General features: G+C 45.0%; 1 protein-coding gene across 1 annotated transcript; it reads right to left on the bottom strand.

Moving 5' to 3' along the window:
• Positions 1–988: 988 nt before the first annotated feature.
• On the bottom strand, positions 989–21,837 carry LURAP1L (leucine rich adaptor protein 1 like). The gene is made up of 2 exons (XM_082205255.1): positions 20,622–21,837; positions 989–1,763 (listed from the first exon to the last, which is right to left on the bottom strand). The coding sequence occupies exons 1-2, from the start codon at positions 20,883–20,885 to the stop codon at positions 1,386–1,388; spliced, it is 642 nt and encodes a 213-aa protein (XP_082061381.1). The 5' UTR covers positions 20,886–21,837; the 3' UTR covers positions 989–1,385.
• Positions 21,838–23,605: the final 1,768 nt, after the last annotated feature.

Here is a 23,605-nt window from a genome sequence, read left to right as displayed (position 1 = left end):
TAGAGACATCACCTTGCCAACAAAGGTCCGTATAGTAAAAGCTATGGTTTTCCCAGTAGTGATGTATGGAAGTGAGAGCTGGACCCTAAAGAAGGCTGATCGCCGAAGAATTGATGCTTTTGAATTATGGTGCTGGAGGAGACTCTTGAGAGTCCCATGGACTGCAAGAAGATCAAACCTATCGATTCTTAGGGAAATCAGCCCTGAGTGCTCACTGGAAGGACAGATCCTGAAGCTGAGGTTCCAATACTTTGGCCACCTCATGAGAAGAGAAGACTCCCTGGAAAAGACCCTGATGTTGGGAAAGATAGAGGGCACAAGGAGAAGGGGACGACAGAGGACGAGATGGTTGGATAGTGTTCTCGAAGCTACTAGCATGAGTTTGACCAAACTGCGGGAGGCAGTGGAAGACAGAAGTGCCTGGCGTGCTCTGGTCCATGGGGTCACAAAGAGTCGGACACGACTAAACAACAACATGGGAGTTGGGGAGCTGCAGGTAGGGGGGGAGGGGAGAAATTGCACCATGTTAGCAGATGTTTCCCCACTGCATTTAATGAGGCTTACTCCCTAGTAAATGTGTTTAGGACTATAGGCTGAATACTTGAATGATCTTCTATGTCATAATTTCCTGGTATGTGGAAAGCTAGTAAGCCATGGGAAAGGGTTTGTGGTTTGGCCTTCTCGTTCGTATTTATGTATAGGTTTTTCTTTTTTTAAAGAAACAGATTCCCCCCTCCTGAAATGTGTGATTTCCATTCTGAAGTCAATAAGGCCCACGAGGGCGTTATCACATATTTTCTCTCCTGAATGTGTGCATTGGCTTTATGAGGAGTTTTGGGGCATTTCCTTCTGACCCATAATAAGCAAACTCCACCAGTCACCACACTGCTTGGCTGTTTCCCTTGACAACTCCCAGCTGAATTATGAAAAAGTATGTACTTATACTATTAGAAGGGGGGGGGAGAATTCTTTACCTACAATCAACAGATAATAGAAAGTGTTTTATTGTCAATCAGATGTAGAATTCAGCAAAAGTTCATTTCCACACTTTGTGTTGAAGTTAAAATTAATTTCCTTCACCTTTATATATAGATATATTTTTGTAAAAAATGGTCAAAAGTTATATTATAAAAGAGAAGAAAGAAAGAAATACAGACAGACAGAAATCACAGCAATAAATTAAGATGACAGAATGAGAGAGAGAGAGAGGAGGAAAACCACCCAGGAGGGGAAAACAAAATCTAGGAGCAACCGCAGAGAGACTAAAGCAGATTTAAAATAGATAGTATTTTAAAAAGGTGCTTTCAAAATGCTTAAAACAAATAGCAGCATAGAAGAATCATAAATACAAGTGCACACGTGTCCCTCCTAAAGTTCCCCTTTCATCAACCAAAACAGTAGTACTCATCAGACTCAATCTTGGTATGTTTATGGAGGGACTGTGAGTCGTCTATAAGAGAAGAGTCACTGAACTGGTCCATGTCTGAAGGAGTACGTTGGCCAGGGACATCGTCCGCCAAAGTGTCCAGGTAGCTCCCTACGGAGATTCCATCCAGCCCATCACTGCCGTCTTGCAAACTGTTGTAGCTGCCTCTCAGTGATGTCTCCTGACTCTCTAGCAAGCTGCAGAGACTGCCACTCAAACTGCTGCCCCTGCTGGTGATTGTTCCTTTTTCTTCAATCAACCACTTGATCGATTCGATGCTTTCATTGATGATCAGTAGCTGCCGCATTAGTTTGACATCTGTGGCTCGGAGATCAACCTGCGTGCAGAAGAACAACTCATCAGTACACTGGATTCAGATCGATCTACTCATCCACGGACGCAAACTGACACACAATTGTAATAATTCAGCACAGGCTTTTCTTAGTAATGCATTAACGTTCAACCCATTGGTTCGAGTCCTCCCTTCCAGAGCAGGAAAAAACAAGCTTGCTCCATCTTACATGTGACAGCCCTTGAGATATGGCTATATCCTCTCAGTCTCCTCTTTACCAGGCAAAACATCCCCAACTCCCTCAGCCATTCCTCATAAGGCTTAGTTTCCACACCCTTGAACATCCTGGTCACTCTTTGCACACATTCTAGCTTGCCAATATCCTTCATAAATTGTGGCACCCAGAACTAGACGCAGTATTCCAAGTGGGATCTGACAAAGTCAGAATACAGTGGGAATGTAACTAGGGTTGTTGAGCTTTTTGGAGGAATCCCCCCCCCCAAAAAAAATAGTGATTTTAAGCTTTTGGAGCTTCCCCACCCCCCATCGCGTTGTCATACATCCAAGTTTTCTCTGACATCTGGCCAATTTGGCAACATTCCCCCCTGACGCCATTTGCACACCTGAAAACCAGGATACGTCAGGAATTTTCCTGACGTACAGCAAGCCTAAATATAACTTTTTGTGAACAGGACACTAGACTTCTGTTGATGCAGCCTAGAACAGCATTAGATTTTTTGCTGCTGCTGCTGCTGCATCACACTGTTGACTCATTTTGAGTAAGAACACTAATCTTAAAATGAGTATTTAAGAATAAAAGATATGCACTAGATATGCTGTGATTCAGATACATGCACAAACACACGCAAACAATATTTTGTGGCATAGTATAACGGTACACAATACATGTTGATAGTCAAAACTATTTCAGTCAACAAGGTTTTTATATAAAAATGAATACAAATTATTGTGTGATGTAGTCTTTTATACTATTCACTTAAGCCTTCTGTTTTTCTATATATGAATATAACATCTGCATTGTTCACTCACAATGAACTGGAGGAAGAAAAAAACATTCCAGACTCTGAGGAAGTGAGCTCTTTATCTTGCTTTGGCAAGCCTCCTCCTTTTTTTTTCTTTTTTCATATAATTCTTTCCATAGATTCTTTTAAAATCTCAAGTCTGTCAAAATATCCCGAATTACACACTGCCTTCTTTTAAAAATTATTGCTCTGGTGGTTTGGATCAATGGTTCCTGACTGCTGGCCAAAGAACTGGTGCATTATTGCTGTTCCTCCACAATTCCCACATCTGCTGCGCTCCTTCCTCCCCTTATATTCCTCTCACGTTTCATGAACCTTCCATGACTGTTCCTCCCTCATTTTCCCTGCCCCACCTTTGTCCTCTGCATCACCAACCCGCCTTTCCAAGGAACCTAGTTCCACCCTACAACTTCCTTCATTCGCCCTGCAAGTCCCTCCTGGATCTAGTCAGCCAGAAAAGCAGGGGTGAAGATTGAACCTCATGCTTGGGGACCCATCGTGGTCCCTTCCAGGTCTCTCCATCTGACCTCTGGACACTTGGTTGGCCAAACACCTTCTCCAACCACACCTTCCACAGGTCACACCCCAAAATGGACTTGCATGGATGGAATGTGCTCGCCTAGTGGGAAGACAGGGAGGGGTATATAGAAACCAACCTACTGCAGAAAGGTGACATTTCTGTGCAGTTTTGCCCATGTTTGCCTCTGGGTCCGGCCACTGTTGGTACATGGCCCACAAAAAAATTGCACAGCTGGGAACACAGTCCTCAGGCTGAAAAATGTTCCCCATCCCTGTAGGTACTGTGACTGGTAAGGTAAAGGAAAAGGACCCCTGGATGGTCAAGTCCAGTCAAAGATGACTATGGGGTTGTGGCAGTCATCTCACTTTCAGGCCAAGAGAGCCGGCGTACAGCTTCCGGGTCATGTGGCCAGCATGACTAAGACGCTTCTGGCGAACCAGAGCAGCGTACGGAAACACCATTTACCTTCTCACCAGAGCGGTACCTATTTATCTACTTGCACTTTGATGTGCTTTCAAACTGCTAGGTTGGCAGGAGCAGCGACCGAGCAACAGGAGCGCACCCCGTTGCGGGGATTCAAACCACCAACCTTCTGATTGGGCAGGTCCTAGGCTCTGTGGTAAACCACGCCACCACCCGCGTCATTTTACTGTATATCAAATTTATAGAATCACAGTCAAGAATCACATAGTTCCATCCTTATTTCAGACATTGTTACATATTCATATATCACCATGTTTAGCTGGTGATATCGCCCAGCCCTACTCCAGACCATGTATGAGGATTTCCCTCATTGCCGCTAATCATAGAAATGGACACAGAGTTGGTGTGGAGAGGACTGAGAACAGGAGGCTGTATGAGATGAGCCATTGGCTTGATCAGTAGTCTCTTCTTGTGCTTTTATAATTTTGAAAAGCTACATCAGTTTCTAACTGATCATACCATGGCTGCTGTTATTGTAGTAGTTACCCTTTGAGAAACTAGGCTCCAATCCCATGCCCGCTTACTTGGAAGTAAGCCCTGTTGACCTCAGTAGGGTTGTCTTTTGAATAAGCAAATATTGGAATGCACTGTACTCATGTTGCTCCCAAGCTATTATTACAAATGGGAGGAAATTTGCTAATGTGATAATGATCACCCTTTAGGCTTGGGTGCCTCTCTCTCTTTCTCTCTCTTTTACATGTATTACTGATTGCACATGGAAGACTGTTTAGGCAAGATGGGTAGAGATAGGCGAGTCTTTAATCACGATAGCATTGCATTTCTAACATAATGATAGGTTGGAAGTACAATTAGAGCTACATTTGACAACACTCTGGAATCCACCATCCAGCTAAGTGCTTGTGATGCTGCCCTGTTGGCAGTTTAAAATTCGTTTTCCATAGAGGAGGGTTCGAAGGCAATTAAAAATGACACTTAAAAAAATTACAAATGATATTTGTGATATGCTTGAAAGATCTGTGTTTCTGCATTCTAAGATTTCCAGTCCTACGTGGCAAGGAAACAGGTGGGAAAGCATCTAGAAACATAACTGTAGCTCCTGTAGTGTGATGAGTGCCACAACCCCAGGGTCAGCCATGACTGGACCTAATGGTCAGGGGTCCCTTTACCTTTAAGATGCCTTTCTATATCTTTAACACTAACAAAACAAGATATTCAATATTTTCTTCAAGTTGGTACCCTTGGCAGGGAGCATTTCCTAGCAGCCTTCTGCTGAGCGGCTAAGCACCAGTGAATCGGTCTTGTTTACAGGTGTGGAAAAAAGACTGAAGCTCAAGGTTTCAGCAGGCAAGTGTTTCTGTGGGAGTAGAAGGGTTGAAGAAGGCTGTCCTTGGTCCCGACACACACACACAGGAGTATTCTGCTGTAGCAGAGGTATCATTTTAATATTTTATCCAGGGTTTTCCCCCCCTTCGACTGTAGCTCACAGGAGTTCAGCTCCAGCAACTTTCAGGTGGGCACTGTTGCCATTCTAAGAGAACAAGGGAGAAGTTCACGGTGAGCTCCAGAGTCTCTTTTTCTTGAAAAATAGCACTGATTTTACCTATTGGTGCCAACATGCCTAAGATGGCTTGGCTTGCTAATATGGAGCTGCCAGGGTCGATTTCACAAAATGCCATGAAATATAGGATGCCTCAAACCAGCACACCCAAGCAGTGGTGGAAACCAAAAGGCAAACTTGAGTTACAATCTACAATCCACTTTATCAGGCGGCTACTTCCCTGTCACCCTACAAGTTTCCCCTCCACTTCCCAAGTCTACAGAACCCTGCAAAACATAAGCAATGCTACGTTCAAAGACTGCATTTGAACGATAGGCACAAACCATTCACGGCTATTAAGTCCTGATGATTTCACTTGGAGAGATTTAGGCACATGCTTCAATAAACTCAAAGAAACTCAAATGTTTTTAATTTTGGCTGGCTCATGTCCTGTTTTATTACTGTTTTCCATTCATATTGTTTGTCCATCAGTGCTTTATTTTCCTATTATTATGTTTTATTATTATGTTTTTCATTTCTTCTCTTATCTATATGGAAAATATTTATGACAGCACACATACAGAGTTCCAATTTTATTTTTATAGCCAGGTTGGACCTGTTTTGTGTGGAATATAAATTAAATTTTCCACACCTTAAAACACACTCACATACACACATGTAGGATGTGAGCAATAATCACAAGCTATACCTCTGCTGTTTTTTTGTTTTTTTTAATGCTTGCTATTCATTGTATAAACACTTCTCTCATTAATGGCTGATTTTCTGCAGTGTGGACCATCACTTCTTTTTTCATATTGCAAGGGACTGTAGGGACTGAATATCAACAGGGGTCAGCAAACCTTTTCAGCAGGGGGCCGGTCCACTGTCCCACAGACCTTGGGGGGGCAGACTATATGTATATTTTTTTTTGGGGGGGGTGAACAAATTCATATGCCCCACAAATAACCCAGAGATGCATTTTACATAAAAGGATACATTCTACTCATGTAAAAACATGCTGATTCCCAGACCGTCCGCAGGCTGGATTTAGAAGGCGATTGGGCCGGATCCAGCCCCCGAGCCTTAGACTATGACAATCTAAACAATGAAGCAACAACTTTGTGAAATCTGGATTAACTACAAGTGCATTAAGATGCTGAGTATCATTCTCAGTGGTAGCTCTATATATTCTGGAGAATGGTGCATTCTGGAGTGCAGCATCTAAGATTTGCAGGAAAGCCATACAGAACCCCGTCCCATGAAAGGGTTCATCACACATGTATTTCCTTGTTTTGTTCCCAATAAGGCTTGCGGAGCATGTGATGAGTTCAATGGCAATAGTGTACACATTTGATGGCCAAGTGATGAGCAAGCATGTTAGAACTTTAACCTATAATTACATAGGACAGCTAATTGAAAGGGAAGCCAAATGGATGCTGGGACCAACCAGGATATTGGCTTCAACATAGGTGACTGCAAAGGTTTAACCAGTGGTGGAAACAAGGGCATGCAAGTCAACCCTAAAATACTACTATTACCAATTGCTACATATCCATTATGGCTTCGCTGAATTAGATCTGTATCAGGGTGCTTCAATTCGAATCAGTGGAGCTGCATAAAAGTGGAGTGGAAGATCATACACAGAACAATAAGACTATTCCTCTGCTACTTAGATCTTGGCACGGTATGGCAATTATTGGTGCAGCTGCCTCAAAAATGAATGGAAAGGTTCTGCACATGCAAAACACCCATTTGAGGAGCAAACTGTTTTTTAAGGAATGGTTTCATGTTTTGCCCCATTAGCATTTCTTTTTGCTTATTGAAAGAGGTCTATGTAGCTCATTCACATCTGCAGTGGTGTTAAATTATCATGGATTGGGGCTGAGCATCCTAGCATAAGGAACCAATGAAAGTCAAAGCTCAGCACTGAGACTTAGGCCAAGTTGATTATAGCTTCTTTCCCTTCACTTTCAAACTAATGTGTGAACCAGCTGCCTCGATGGATAGACTACATTTTTTTAACCCTATTCAATAATGGCAGCCACATGTAGTCATGTATGCTGATATCTGTAGTTCGTATGATAGATGACTAAGGAAGGCAGGTGCTGAAGACTCTACTATATGCCTGCATCGTGCCACAGATGATGGCATGCTAGGGTCTAAGACTCCATTTGGTCTACCTCATTCCTATAATCTCAGCTTCAAGAAGGGCTAGTATTTCCCCCCACCAATTCCTGCTCTCTGTCTTTGAAAGTCACAGTATTATTCCCAAAGCCTCTTGTACGTTTGCCTCCATCTAAGATGCCATGTATTTCTCTATGTACAGCAAAATCCCACAGATGTATAATCAGAACTAAGATCCACTGGTTTCAATACCCCCAGATAAGTGGGTGACAGCAATGCAGCCTCAATCTTCTTTTACTTGCAATGTTCCTTGATTTGCCATATAATGAGTTACATTTGGACTGCACACCTGAAGGAAAGTTCCCATTGGCTCATGCCATCAGCACCCCCAGTTTCTCTGAAAGGACATCAGGGCAAGGGGAAGGCCATTCTGACCCCAATAATCAACCAGGAGACTAACAATTGCCTGGTTCTAAGCTACCATGAGGATCTTTCCATTGAAAGGAAGGGTACAAACTTTTTTAAGCAATGAGGCAGATGCCTAGAGGAGTTGTTGTTGTTGTTGTTGTTGTTGTTGTTGTTCTACTACTTGCCATCTTTGAAAAGTATGGAGCAACAATCACCCTAGAGCTCTGAAAAGCACTGACAGAAGAAGGTGGAAGCTGCAGTGTGGACATCAAGACACTGGGAGAAGCTCTGGAGAAGACTGAAAGACAGCAGTGCTTTATACAGAGGACTGGAAGCGGGGGGAAGGACTTCATCCCCTTCCTTATTCTGGAATCCAGCTCCAGGGTTCAGAGGAGAGAGGCCTGATTTAAGCACGGCTTGAAGGTTTGAGTACAACCTTTTAAATGTATTTGTTTATATTAATTAGTGAGATTTACAGCCTACTCCATCCTGAAGGCCTTTGAAAGGAAATACAAGGGTATCGTGCAGTCAGCAGCACATCTAATTTCTCTGGCTACGTGCAGCATGAACTTGTTTGTAGCTGGACAGACTGAATGCCGCCATTCACAGCAAGGACTGAAACATAAGCAAGGACTTAACCATCCAGAGGTCCTTTACCTTTATCTTAGAAAAGCACACAAAGGAATGGTTTCAAGCACAAGAGTTAAGACACATGCTGATGCATGTCACACTACTGCCCTGAATCTTGAAAACCAGATCTAGACCCAGTACCCCCATCCACACACCCCACCAAAGCATGAGTAATCTTTACATTGGCTTTGCCCATTCCCTATTTTAAAATGGTCTTAAAACACAATTGCAGTGCCAACCTGTCCGGTGTAGCGTGGCTACTGGGAGCCTTTCAAGGACTGTGACCCTTAAAGGAACAGAGAAGCTGCTAACTACTTGGATAATTAGTTCTGTCCTGTTAACTTGTAGCTGTAGCATTCCTCATTTTAAATTTAATTAGTTTGTTCATGTCTGGGGAGGCAGGGTGGAAGGACTCTGGACCCAGAAAAATTGCTCCCTTAAACAACAACAACCTGTACTTTTTATTATTGCAGTTGCAAAGATGCCAGGCACTTGAAGTCACAATGCTTTGCATAGGACTGGAAACCCTAGCTGTATGAAGTGTTGACTTGAGCAGCCCTTATAGCCTAACAAAATCCACGGATTTAAGAGCCCACGTGTAACGTCAAGGTTGCATCCAAGGGTTATTCAGATCTGTAGGAGAGGTTAGTTACACATGAAAACTAGTATAAACAGGGGGCTAATTCATCGCATCTATCCCTGAACGAGCCTGGACTGATTGTAATAAAAGACAGATGTCTAGCATATGGCACCAGAAAGATCGGCAGCATGAAAAGACAGCTATTGAAACTCAAATGTTTCCTTTCCCCCTTTCATGTCCTTGGGAAACAGGGATGAATGAAGTCAGGTAGAGTGGAGATCTTCAAAGCTATCCCGAATTAGTGCCGTTGACATTGCAGTTGTTTAATAATAAGACTAGGACGAGGGAAGGCTGCATTTTATGCGGCACACATTTCTCCTCGTAGGGGAGCAAGAAATGTGCTTAGAAAATCCCTAGTACAAACTTACCGATGTTGTCAGACACAGTAATACAAGTGTAAACATTTAGGTCAGTGCCCAGAGATAAGGAGCGGCTGCTGGTGTCAGAAAATTTTGGAACAGATGGCACACGATCAATTCATTATTATGTGTTCTAGACATCTGTCTCAAGCAAGAAGGCTGAATTGTGGCTGAGTCATATAAACATCCAGGGGATAGACTTTAAATCTGCACATTATCCATGCCTGCCTTGACATGAAATTCTCCCTAGCACCCCCCCCCCCGGCCCGGTAACATAGCTCATTCTTTGGAGTCACGGCACATACAATATACCGTATTTTTCGCTCTATAACATGCACCCAACCATAACACGCACATAGTTTTTAGAGGAGGAAAATCCGTAGGCATGCCACCCGTAGGCATTCCCTCCATAACACGCACAAACATTTCCCCTTACTTTCTAGGAGGAAAAAAGTGAGTGTTATGGTGCAAAAAATATGGTATATCATATGTGTTATGAGTGGGGCAACTTTTGTGTGTGCCTGAATTTGGACAGGTGAGTGAGGATTTCGAGCTGCTGATCCCTCTTAATCCAATTGGTTTAGAGCCTTGCACTGTGGACTTGTGATCAGAGAGGGTTGGCTCATGACAAACTGCTAAATTAAGATGTAAAAATAGATACTTATAGGCACAAACGTTAGCAGGAGCGTACAGAACACAGCATGATGGTTGGAGGGATATTCCCAACTGAATATCCCAGAGACACACACACCTGGCCAATAAGCTCATGCCCTCCAATATTTCTCTGATGAAAATAGGGATGTCCTATTCAACAACCACAACAGCAATCTTATTATTGATACCCCATCCACCTGATTAAGTTTCCCTAGCCACTCTCGGCATGTTTGCCCAAATGGCAACATGGTCCCACACTTGGAAAAAAACAACAACGCTGTTCTAATTGGAGATACCGGGGCCATTTCACACAAAGCTTTTGTTTGTCAGTAATAACATCTCCAGGAAATAGGGTTGTTCTCCCTGCCCTCCAACTCTCTGAATCCTAAGGGTACTGGATCTATAATTTTCCTGGCAAGATTTTCCTCCGTGGGAGCATTACTGGTTAACGGAGGCTGATCTAACTTCCTTTAGAAATGGCTGTAGAAATAGTTAATCCAATGTAAAGTCGAGGTGGGCCACATAAAGCAGTGGGTGGTCAGTCAGGGGCCATATACCAGGACCTGGGAGTGGACAGGGCCAGGTCTGGGGTCCCACTTGCTTCCCCTCACACTTATACACATGCATACCCTCTCTCACACACATTCACTTGCACAATCTCACTCAGGCAACGTATTCATTCCTCATCCCCAGTAGCCATCCTCCCCCAGCCTCCCTCACACAGACATCCTAAGCGCCTTGCTCCCTCGCAATCACACAGACGCACAACCTTCACACAGATACAACCTCGCCTGATCTCTTTCTCCCCTACCCTCTTCTCTCCCGCACAAACCATTATTTAACCTCCCTTCCTGGCAATTCTGAAGTACCATGCTGCTTGCCTGAGGTCAGAAATGGGGTTTGTTGGGGGCGCAAGGTCAAAGCCTCTGCTCTCCATTAAGACCTGATGCAGCCTGAATGGAGCTCGGTCCATAGAGTATGAGCCTCTTTAGGGTCATGGGTTCGAGCCCCATGTTGGGCAAAAGATTCCTGCCATGAACTAGATGACCTTCATGGTATCTTGCAACTCTACAATTCTATGATTCATTGTCCCCATATTGCTGTTAGCAGCAATGGGACAGTGAACTTGGCTGCACTGGGAGTGCTGGGGGAGGCATATTAAAGCCCCAACTGCTGTTCTTTTGCTGCTAGTAACAGTCCCTGAGGCTTGGTGAGCCACAGACCTCATATGTGTAACATGCTTGCCTTCTATCACTGTGCCATTGAGAGCGTGCTCACTTATGGCTTATGTGTGTGGTACGGAAGCTGTACTACCCAGGACAGGATGGGGTTGTGCAGGGTCGTTAAGGCAGCAGAGAGCATTGTTGGCTGCCCACTCCCCACCTTAGAGCAGATTTATGCCACAAGGTGCCATAGGAAGGCACTGGACATAGTAAAAGATCCATCACATCCTGGTCACTGTCTCTTCGAGCTCTTGCTGTCAGGACGGAGATACAGGACGATGAAGACAAGAACGAGCCGTCTTCAGAACAGCTTCTTCTCCAGAGCGATCTCGGCCCTGAATGGGAAGCCTGGACTTTGAAAGTCATCTAATCTCCCTTGCTGTATTATACTGTATTGTTTAATTAGTGTTTTTATGGAGGAGTCAAGTAATTCCGTTGTCCCCGAAGGGGGCAATGACAATAAAGATATTATTATTATTATTATTATTATTATTATTATTATTATTATTGCATCATAATCTTCCTAGCAAAAAAAAATAAATATTGCGTGCACATGTTTCTACCTCTACCACACCCTTCTTATGTTATGTTGTTTATTATTTATTATATTTATATGCCATATTCCCCCCCCTCCAAAGTGGTGTACATGGTTATCTCTTTCAGCTTCGGCCTTCTGGAAGAAGATACAGGGTTATAAAGAATAGAACTAGCCACCTGAGAAACAGTTTCTATCCAAATGCGATTTTGGTTTTAAACACAGTGTAAGGTAGTCTCTATGGGAGTGTATTGTATTTAATTATGGGGTATCAGAGTTTTTAGGAGGTTGACCAGGCTGGGCTAGCTGGGATAGGCTTGTTGGTTTTTGAATGTCTGATGTAGATTTTTTTTTTTTCAATTTTGTTGTTCTGTATGGGACAATGACAATAAAGATTATAGTATCGTATCGTATCCTCCTCCCCACTGTACCCTAACAAGTCTGTGAGGTAGGTTAGGCTGAGAGACAGTGACTGGCTCAAGGTTACCAAGTGAGCATCGTGGGTGAGGGGAGATTCAAATCTTGGTCTCCTAGTCCAACACTCTTGATATCTTTCATAAGGACCAATGGAAAACAAACATGTTCAAATCATGGTAAGAAATAGCTCTAAGAACATTGCAGCCTCTGCTCTTGAAATTTGTGCTTACTCGGTTGTTCTGTTAATGTGCTTTGCGAATGTACATTTCCTTGCTAGACATTACATGTATTAAATTGTTCTACCCAGAGGCCCTTGCAAAAAAATTAGCCAAGAAAAGTAATACTAATTACTACAAGCACGGTATGCAATATTAAAATGCTAACATGAGATGGCTGATAAAAGGCTTGGAATAAGACGGTGCAAATTCTGAATGCAACTGAGGCAAACTAATATATGCATTTTGGCCTAATATATTTAGGAGCTATTACTGTTTTGGGCATGGTTTGGACATGGGATTACTTTATTTATTTATTCTGAAAACAACCTGAAGAGTTTTAATGAAGACTATGCATTACCACTGTAGCAAAGGAAATGTTCTGCAAGGCTTTGGACAAGTACGAAATGTTTTGCAATTCCTCACAGCAGCAATTACGGATTGGGAAGCAGCCACAAACCTGTTTGTTTCCCTAAACTACTACTGTTGACATTAAACTGGAAAGGATTAGGGTAGTTGAGTAACCCGGCCCATTTGCATCGTCAAGACTTCTGGGGACACACCTGTCAGTGGAAATGTTGTTATGAATGAGCCTAAGGGGTTGGGAGATCATTGCAGAACAGCCAGAACATAAAAACATTATTACATTGAATATTAATAACATACAAATTAATTTTATAACATTTTTTTTTGTAAAGTGTGTATTATTGCCAGTATGTTTGCGCTCATTGGCCAGACAGCAGAAGGCACAGTACTTTGTCCTAAGGAATTGGGGGTAATATTGCCTGCATGCTTTGTCTTATAGCAGGGCTGGTTCCAAGTCACAGGGACAACAAAGGTCCTTTAGCAAAGTGCCCTAGAGTGGGCTCAGACTCCATCAGTGAAGCCCCCTGCCCACCTGTTTCCTCTCCCAGATGCCAAGCCTAGGAAGTCAGCTGCCATTTTAGTTTTCCTGCAAGGCAACAGCCACTGTCCCACAGCTTTGTGGGAAAATCAAAATGGCGGGCAGACTACCAACCACTTCCACCACATATCCTCCAACATTTCTCTGACAAAAATATTGTTACTCAATATTACTCAACAGTAACAACAACAGCAGCAATTTTATTATTTATACCCCACCCATCTGACAGGATTGTCGCAGTCACTCTGGCTGGCTTGGCTCGGGGGTCGCATAACTCCACACCCTCCAGCATTTCTCTGATAAAAATTGGGATTTCCTAAGGAAAAGGGGGACATTTCAGGATCAAATCAGAAACCAGGTTGGCTTCTGTAAATCCAGGACTGTCCGCGGAAAATAGAGACATCTAGAGCGTCTGCAGGGGTCCTCCAGCAAAGTCCCCTTGAGTGGGCCTGGACTCTGTCAGTGGTGCCCCCTGCCCACCTGCTTCTTCTGCCAGATGCCCAGAAACCGAAGTCATTTGCCATTTTAGTTTTTCTGAAAGGCTACATCCGCTGTCCCACAGCTTTGTGGGAAAACCAAAATGGCAGGTGGATTCCCAGCCACTGCCACCATAAGCCTATATCCAGGGGGCTGGGAGGAGGAGGAGGAGGAGACTGCCCAAAATCAGTCTGGTGAACCCTGTCTATGTGCTTGGGTCCCAGTTGCTGCCCAAGGGCGCTGCTGCCAGTCATTTCCCATACCTTCCCTAGTTAAAAACCCAGAGGCTTTTCTAAATGTGAAAGCTGAACATTTCAGGGAAGATCCTAAAGCAATCTTGGAGGGACCAGGCCTGCTCAGGACTATTGGCTGTGTTGGGATATCAATGTGTAAACACACTTCAACTTCTGTCTTCTTAAGTTCAAAGAGGTGTTGAGCTGATGTGAGCTGGAAGAGAAGGAACGGCTCCTTTCGTTCCAGGAAAGGAATTACATAAACAGTAGGAGGACTGTTATCTCTAAAGATGTTCATATTTAGTGAAACACAATGATATCTAAGAGGGAAGATTGAAATAGTCAGCGAGGGTGTGTACCTGAAACAACCTTGGATCTCTTGTTCCAGGTGAGGAGTCCTCATTTCAGCACAATGACTTTAGAGTCTTGACTATCAACAAACTCAAAGTAAATAAGTAAAACAATGGCCTGATCTCGAGATCTGAGAGCAGTAGCCCTCACAGGGGCTATAAGAATATGCAAATGCTTTGCTGGATCACACCACAGAGACCAGCTTCTTCAGAAACCAGCCAAACATACCTAAGAAGCCTATGAGCTGAACAGGGATAGATGCCCCAATTTTCATCAGAGAAATGTTGGAGGCTATGCTATGATTACAACCTGGATCTGGTGTTTAAAAATATACTCTCATCGAACATGGAAGTTCAATTTTTTAGCTGTAATGGATAATACACACTGGCAGACCACAATCTTCTCCTCAACTATGTCAGTGAACAGGAGGAAGGAGGAGATACCTACAATGAATTCATACATGTCAATGTATGAGGAACAGAAACATTGTTGCCTGAATGAAGCCTTCGACTTCAATTTAAGAACAATGCCTCAAGTTCAGAACTACATGCACAAATGGGGCCACTAGGTTTGGGCCCCAAACCTACTTCTTGAATCCAGCTTCTGCTGGACTGGGACTACTTCATTTCATTTGGCCTGCCTCTACTGGAGAAAGAGCTCATGGGTTATGCATTGCTGAGTTAATTTTCAGACAGTTCTGTGGCTGCTTGAATATGAGTGAAACCTGCAGCTGTCCAGGTCTGTTGTAAATAAAGTTTAGTGAGCTCCTAAAAGAGATGCTCTGCTCCAGAGGAAGAACTTTCTGCTCATCAGGCAATGGCTTGTCCATCTGCCTTGCCCCACCCTCCAGTCCTGGGAGCCTTTCCCAGATCAGGACTCTGAGAACAGCAGAAGCAGCTGGGAAGAAAGAAGTCCAAAAAGTATATGTTGTGTGTCCTTGTTTCTCAATATTATCCTTTTACATGGGTTTGTATTCAGGCCTCATCATGGGACTGAAACTGCTTTGGTCATGCTGGTTGATGATTTCCGACGGGCTAGGGACAAAGGTGAAAGCTGTTTCCTAGTTCTGCTGGATCTCTCAGCGGCTTTTGATACAATTGATCATAACACCCTTCTGGACAGTCTAGAGGGGATGGGAGCTGGGGGCCCTGTTATACAGTGGTTCTGCTCCTTCCTCCTGGGCCATGTACAGAAAGTGGTGGTGAGGGATGAGTGTTCAGACCCTTGGGCTCTCACTTGTGGGGTGCCTCGGGATTCTGTCCTCTCCCCCATGCTTTTTAACATCTACATGAAACCGCTGGGAGAGATCACCAGGGGGGTTTGGGCTGAGTGTCCATCATTATGCGGATGATACCCAGCTCTAGCTATTTTTTAAACTGGATCCAGTGAAGGCAGCAAAGGTCCCGTGTGAGTGCCTGGAGGCGGTTGGAGGATGGATGGCGGCTAATGGATTGAGGTTGAATCCTGACAAGACAGAAGTTCTGTTCTTGGGGGACAGTGGGCGGGCTGCTGTGGAGGACTCCCTGGTCCTAAATGGGGTAACTATGCCCCTAAAGGACAAGGTCACAACCTGGGAGTCATTTTGGACTCACAGCTGTCCATGGAGGTGCAGGTCAATTCTGTATCCAGGGCAGCTGTCTACCAGCTCCATCTGGTATGCAGGCTGAGACCCTACTTGCCAGTGAACTGTCTCACCAGAGTGGTACATGCTCTTGTTATCTCTTGCTTGGACTACTACAATGCGCTCTATGTGGGGCTACCTTTGAAGGTGACTCAGAAATTACAACTAATCGAGAATGCAGCAGCTAGACTGGTGACTGGGAGCAGCCGCCGAGACCAGATAACACCGGTCCTGAAAGACCTACATTGGCTCCCAGTACGTTTCCGAGCACAATTCAAAGTGCTGGTGCTGACCTTTAAAACAGCCTTGGCCCAGTATGCCTGAAGGAGAGTCTCCACCCCCATCGTTCTGCCCGGACACTGAGGTCCAGCACTGAGGGCCTTCTGGTGGTTCCCTCACTGTGAGAATCAAAGCTAACTGGGAACCAAGCAGAGGGCCTTCTCCATAGTGGTGCCCGCCCTGTGGAATGCCCTCTCATCAGATGTCAAAGAGATAAACAACTACCTGACATTCAAAAGAAGGCAGCCCTGTTGAGGGAAGTTTTTAATGTGTGACATTTTAATGTATTTTTAATCTTTGTTGGAAGCCGCCCAGCGTGGCTGGGGCAACCCAGCCAGATGGGCGGGGTACAAATAAAATTATCATCATCACCATCATCAGCTCTGTGGGGCTGTCAGATAAACTGCCAGAACACCAGAAGCTTTCACATTTGACTGCATCATTCCTTACAACACAACACACATCTTCAGAGTCACATGACTGGGTACTACTTTCTATGGCTGAATGGCACAGACCTTTTGCGGTGTTAAGGTCAGCAGAGAATGGTTCTACCACTCTCAGAAGTTCACCAGGTGGTGGTCTGGAAGACAGCATTCTCTGCACAAGCTCCAAAATTGTGGAACTCCATCATTCCCAAAGAGGTCTGCCTGGTACCTTCATTACATTCTTTTTGCCATATGCAGATGACATGCCTCTTTACCCTATCTTTTGACATGTAAGAGGTGCATTTTCAAGACTCACGCTATTCCTGTGATTGGAATTTGTTTCAAACTGTTTTTCCTATTAATTTCGAATTGTTGTGATCTGGCCTGGGACCTGCTGGTGAAGAGTGGATAATTATTATTATTATTAATAATTATAATACTGCCAATTTGGCAACTGCTGCCCTCCTGGCACCACACTGCAGCTGCAATTATGGCCTGGAGTAGCATTAGCCATGCCCCTGCCTTCAGCATGACCTTCAAGGTGCTCTTCTCCGTAGCCTGCATAAGAAGCCACGGAGAGCTGAGGTGGCCTTGCTCAACCACATCCATAAAATATTGCTGGTGGCTCCACTACAGTCAGGAACTAATCTGGCAAAACACGCTGCTGTTCCTCTTTCAGGTCATGGTGGATTGCTAAAGGATTAAATAAATGAGTGTGCGCAGAACCAGCGCCGGGTGGAAAGGGAAACTGGGCCACAGCTGAGGGACAATTTAGTTGGTAGTGCATGAGACTCTTACTCTCAGGTTCGTGGGTTCGAGCTCCATGTTGAGTGAAAAGACTCCTGGGGTTGGACTAGATGACCCTCAGTGTCCCTTCCAACTCTGTGATTCCTTCCTGCCACAGTGGTACCTATTTATCTGCAGTGGTATCTCGGGTTACATACGCTTCAGGTTAAAGACTCCACTAACCCAGAAATATTACCTCGGGTTAAGAACTTTGCTTCAGGATGAGAACAGAAATTGTACTCCGGCAGCACGGCAGCAGCAGGAGGCCCCATTAGCTAAAGTGGTGATTCAGGTTAAGAACAGTTTCAGGTTAAGAACAGACCTCTGGAATGAATTACCAGTAAGTACTTAACCCGAGGTACCACTGTACTTGCTGTTTGTGTTTTCAAACTGCTAGGTTGGCAAGAGCTGGGACAGAGCAACGGGGGCTCACCCCTTTGCAAGGATTTGAATTGCCAACCTTCTGATTGGCAAGCCCAAGAGGTTCCAGGCAGGGCTAGGACAACCCTGGAGAGTTGCTGCCACTCAGTGTACATAATTCTGAGCTAGGTGAACTAGTGGCCAGACTCAGGAGAAGGCAGCTTCCTATGTTTAAGCAGTCAAGAGTACCCCTACTTTCCTGGAAGAGGTAAAAATGGTGTGAGTCTGAAGTTGAAAGGTCCAACGCATGCTGATGGTGAACTTCCTCCACTCCTTGCAATAGGGCAGCCATCCTGATGTCTTCCAGCTGTTTGGTGCTATCACCAGCCTTGCCAAACCACGGAATATTAGAGTTGGAGGGGACCCAAAGGAGCATCTAGCCCCTACAATGCAAAGCCTCAGCCAGCTTAGCCAATGGTCAAGGAGAATGGGAGTTGCAGCAAAACATCTGTAGGGTTTGGAAAAGCTGCATGAAAGCCTTGGCCAACAACTCGTTTGACCAAATAACCACTTTAAGCAGGAGCTGGAGAAGAGTGGCCCAAGGTCCGAACCTCCCTTCAGTGGCCATTGTTCTTTCCTCTTGTTTCTCTGAGTTTGTAGCAAATCAGGCCCACTAAGATCTTGAGCAGGAATTCCAAGCAAGCTCTGACTAAATAAATGGAGACCACCGAGGGACAGTGTATGGTGGGCTATTGGATAGCTACTAGTAATTACCGGTATACAACTAGCCTCAAAAAGAGTATGTAATATATTTAAATGGGAAAAGTTTTTCTTTTCTTTTAAATTATAGCAGGATCAGATTTTTGCACATAGAAGCCAGTGCACTGATGAAAACAGTGGATTATATCCAATCTAAGTTCTACTAAGATTGTTTAGGGAAGTTTTTAATGTTTGATGTTTTGTTGTGTTTTGAATATTCTGTTGGGAGCCACCCAGAGTGGCTAGGGAAACCCAGCCAAATGTGTGGAGTATACATCATCATCATCATCATCATCATCATCATTATCAGACCCTGTGAATTGAATGGACACAACCAGCCCAGACAAATTCAGTTCAATGGGAGTTGGGTAAAATTCAGTGTTAGTGAGCACCTTGAGAGGTCTTATTTTTGAGAACCCATTAGGTTTCGAAATTTCTACTGTCAGTTTTTTCCTGCACAAATGTGTAACATATTTCCCACGTGCGATAAGTAACATATGAATCCCTGATTCTGCAAGTTATCTATCCTCTTCAAAAGTAAGGTCCCAAGCTAAGTATGTGGCTGCAGGAGTTCAATGGAGGGAGCAGTATACTCTGCACGTGCTCAGTGACTCCTTTTCTTTATGATGACATCATGATATTCCAGGAACTAGCCATGGTACTGAGAAGAGATTCAAAATTAAGACCAAGCCCAAATCAAGACCTTGAGAGCAGGGCAAGGGGCAGGAAAAAAGGGGGGAATGGGTGTGGGTGGGTGGAGTTCATTTCCAGGGGCAAAGGGATGGAATCAAGTGAATTCCAAACAAAGACAAAAATGTCTGTTGGCAGGCCTCTTCGCTGGGAAAAATCTGATTCTTGGAATGCACTGCCTCTTTAAATAGTTTTTTATCCTGCCCCTACTACATCAGACAGTGATAAAAAATATGCCAAACCCACAACTGGGCATCATCCCTTACTTTCAAGGTATATTACTTCCCATAAGGACTGTTTCTTATATTTGACAGCATCCAAACTCAATACAGTATACTGAATCCTGTTTGAGTCAATACATAAATATTGAGGAATCCAGTAGCAGGCACAAATGATCGACAAATGCTACTTGAACACCCCCCTCCCCCATTTCTCTTTCTTCATATAAACCTATAGGGATTGGCCACAAGATCTGTTCCTCCACTCTTGATTCCATTCTTTTCAGAGCAAGACCGCAGGTGGAGCCATGCAACATGGAGTTTCCTGTGGAGTTATCACACCCACTTCTCACATTTTAGATCCAGTTGCCAGGCCTACAGGCAATTGCCTGTAGCTGTTTTGTGGGCAGGTGACTAGCTGTGCCTTATTATGAGGATTAAGTGCTGCAAATGAACACTGAGAGCACAAGCCACGCTCTCCCACTCACGCCTACGCCAACCACACACAAGCACAGCACAGTGGCAAAAATAAAACACCTCCGGGATTCAGTTCTAAAAACAGGAATGCCGAGTCTCAGCCTTGATTGGAACCCCCCCCCCTTATCTTATGAGCAACAAAGCCTGAATATTTAACTCTAGGTCTCTAGGCTCCTGACTCCAAACAAGGGGGTGCGAGAAATGCTTTCTTCACCTGCTCAGAGGCACTCTCCTTTTTTATTCTACTGCTTAAAAAGAAAACAACTCAAAAACGGGTCCTAGCTTGAGTTCAGCTTCTTAAACAGCCCTAGCTCCAATACTTTGTAACGCATGGCATCATTTATTTTGGCGGAGGAAAGAGAGGGGGGCGCTCCAAAGAGAAGGAGCGTGGCTCTTCGAATTGCACGAGAATCGCACCAGTTCGGCGTGTCTCCCAGCAAGCGCAAAGCCAAGGCTTGCAGACAGCGAGCGGCGCGCAAAGGAGGAGTGCGGAGTAATGGTTAGATCCCTGCCTGTCCTTTGTTGTTGTTTCGCGGCGGTGCACCAGGGCGCTTGAGCTGCGTGCTCTACTCACCATTTCTTGCCGGAGGAGGTGCAGTTTGGTCTCCAGTCTCTCCAAGGCGCTGGAACTCCTGCTGCGGAGCATGGCGGCTCTGGGGCCCAGGGAGGTGCAGAAGCCGGGGGTGGCAGGCCCTCCGGCGGGCCGCTCGGGCTCTTTTTCCCTGGCGAGGGAGACGGCGGGCTCCTCCCCGCGCAAAGAGCGCGCCAGGCTCTCGGGGACTTTGCGCCCCAGCTTGAGCTCGACGTCTCGGAGATCTGGCACGGAGCAATCTTCCATGGCTTGGCAAGCGGGAGAAGGAGGCTTTTCGGATTAAGCGAGCTGCACTCGGCGGCTAGGGGAGACGCAGAGAGCCGAGCTTTTCAACCGCGCCGCCCGGCGCTGGCCGACCTCTCCATGCCAGTCCGCGTTCGGTAATCCAGGCGCGCAGCCCGCGGCAGTCAGACGCGGGGGCGCACGGCAGCCGAGCAGCGACAAGCCGGCCAGGTGACCCGCCGAGGGAGGCAGCAGCAGCAGCAGGAGGAGCCGCTGTCGCCGCTTCCCGGCAGCTGCATTATTTGGATTTTGCAAACTTCAGCCCTTGCGGTTGTTGCACCAGCTGCCTGCGCCGGAAAAAAAGAACAAAAACCGCGAGCCGGGCGGCTGCAGAGTGCAGATCCCCCGCAATGAAGATGCAAGGAAGCAGAAGCCAGCTATTTGGAAGATCAGGAGGGAGAAGGGACTTCTTGGAGAGTTGCTGCTCTCCTGCTCCTCCCGAGCCCGATCCCTTCTCAAGTCCGGTAGACTTGAGTGATCAACTGGAGTAAGCGCCCTCCCGGATTAATAAGCACGCACAGCGCTGCTCCTGACCGATCCCGGTGCGCGCGCGCGTGGAGAGAGCTCCCTCTATATCCCCCAGCAACAATTACGCAATAACTCCGCTTCCTCCTCCGATGCAACCGGTCCTACTGGCTCGTCTATACGGTGCAGCCAGTTCGATCCAAGTCGTTTGAGTATTGTCGAAAGGCAGGTGTACCAGAGGAAAGACAGCCCTTTACCGTAATACTTAGAAAGGGGACTCCTCATATTCCCTAAACGTTTCCAGCATTTGTTAATTTATGGCCCTCTATATCTGAAGCATTGTTCAGCTCAGAAACTGAGGTCCAGCTCCGAGGGCCTTCTGGTGGTTCCCTCAGTGCAAGAAGTGAGGTTACAGGGAACCAGGCAGAGGGCCTTCTCGGTAGTGGCACCAGCCCTGTGGAACACCATCCCTTCAGATGTCAAGAAAATAAACAACTATCTGACTTTTAGAAGACAACTGAAGGCAGCCCTGTTGAGGAAAGTTTGTAATGTTTTTTGTTTTTTGTTTTTGGTTTTTTTATGAGTTGGAAGCCACCCAGACTGGCTGGGGAAAGCCAGCCAAATGGGCAGGGTATAAATAACAATAACAATTTACTATTCCTATCTAGCTGTTATCCAATAGCATTACAGTCCGAAGGCAGCATAGTCTTGGTTAGGATAGCTCTATCATTCTCTAGTTCAGGGGTTTGTCATAAAGTAATGCAGGTGGAACTTACGACAAAAAAATTGCAGGATGCAGTAATCCTGTTCAGGGTTCTAGCTAGCTGCATTCTTACAGGATTCACCATTTAATTCCCTCTCATTTCTCCAGCTATGTTTCAGAGATCAGTGGTGACACTGATCATGTTCAGTCCTCATTGGGGTAGTTTAGGTCCCCCTCCCTCCCCACTTCTGGGAATCTTGTCATTCCCCAAGAGGTCTCCTCTGGTGCTTGGTTTGTGCCCTTTTGGATTTGTAAGGGTTCACAGGCAGACGAGTGTGTTATTAGTAAGGATAGCTCAGTTGGTACACAAGGAGACTCTTAATCTCAGGGTCAGGGGGTTAAAGCCCCATGCTGGACCAAAAAATCCTGCATTGGACTAGATGATCTTGGTGGTCCCTTCCTGCTCTACAATTCTATGATTCTATGCGGGATCTAATCATTCAGTATGGGTGTTTCCAAACTCATTGGTGGGAGGGGTTCAATTGCATACTGACAACTTCACATTGCACAATTAAAATAGATTTTGCACTTTTAGGCAATGAATCCACTTCCAAAAATAATCTGGCATTTTGGGTACTTCTAGACGACCGGCCTATTGAGCATTCATCCTGATTTGCTCGCAGGGAGATGAAACAATGCTGGCTATTTAATGAGCATCCATTCTGCTTTGTTTGCTGAAAGGTTAGATGGTGTTACAGCAAAACAACAGTTACCCCACATTTTCCCCATCACTTTCCTTAACCACAAAAGTTCCAATCTTTGGGGTATGTAGGTTTGTTGCACAGGCCTCCCCACCCATTTTAAGTGTTCAAACTGTATTTGCCAGTATGTGATTGAATCCCACCTGAAAATAGCAACAGTCTGGAAGTGCCCTTTGCAGGAAGGAAAGTGATTGGGAAAGGCAATGGAACGTGTGAGACAGCAGTTGCTTGATGTAACCTCTCTGCAGAAAAATCCCAATGAATTTTCAATACACAGTGGGTGTTGAATCACCCCCTGCAGACTTTGCACGAGCAACTCAGGATGAATGCACAGTAAACAGGTCATCTGGAATGACATGTACACAGATAGCCCCGTTTTTTTAAAAAAATAATCCAGCAATATAAATAGGATTTTATAGAGCTGGTCACAGCAAATTTGTGCATGCAGTACACACACAGAAAAACACAATTTATATGTAGCACCCTATTTTTTTTGTAAAAATGCCCCAAAGTGGCTAACAAACTGAATACAACCCACCTCCACAAATACCACTTTTTCACTTTTTACCAATTTTAATCTGGAGGGAGAACTGTCCCAGGGATTGGATCTGCAGAAAATACCACACATTACCAAATCAGCTCCCACTGTAACACAGGAATTGGGTATGACTGACAGCTAGCATCTTTTTGAAGTTTCTCACACGAAACTATTGGTTTCTGAACTGCTGTTAATGAAAGAATCCTGGCCCGTAAGG

The sequence above is a fragment of the Podarcis vaucheri genome, assembly GCF_965113315.1.
Source record: "Podarcis vaucheri genome assembly, chromosome: 17".
NCBI classification, from domain to species: Eukaryota; Metazoa; Chordata; class Lepidosauria; order Squamata; family Lacertidae; genus Podarcis; species Podarcis vaucheri.
This window is presented reverse-complemented; position numbering and strand designations above follow the sequence as displayed.

Excerpts from the sequence above, each read along its gene's own strand:
- LURAP1L (XM_082205255.1), bottom strand. The coding sequence starts at position 20,885 with ATGGAAGATTGCTCCGTGCCAGATCTCCGAGACGTCGAGCTCAAGCTG. Across the intron at positions 1,764-20,621 it reads ACCTCCTCCGGCAAGAAATG|GTTGATCTCCGAGCCACAGA; the intron begins GTGAGTAGAGCA and ends TTCTGCACGCAG.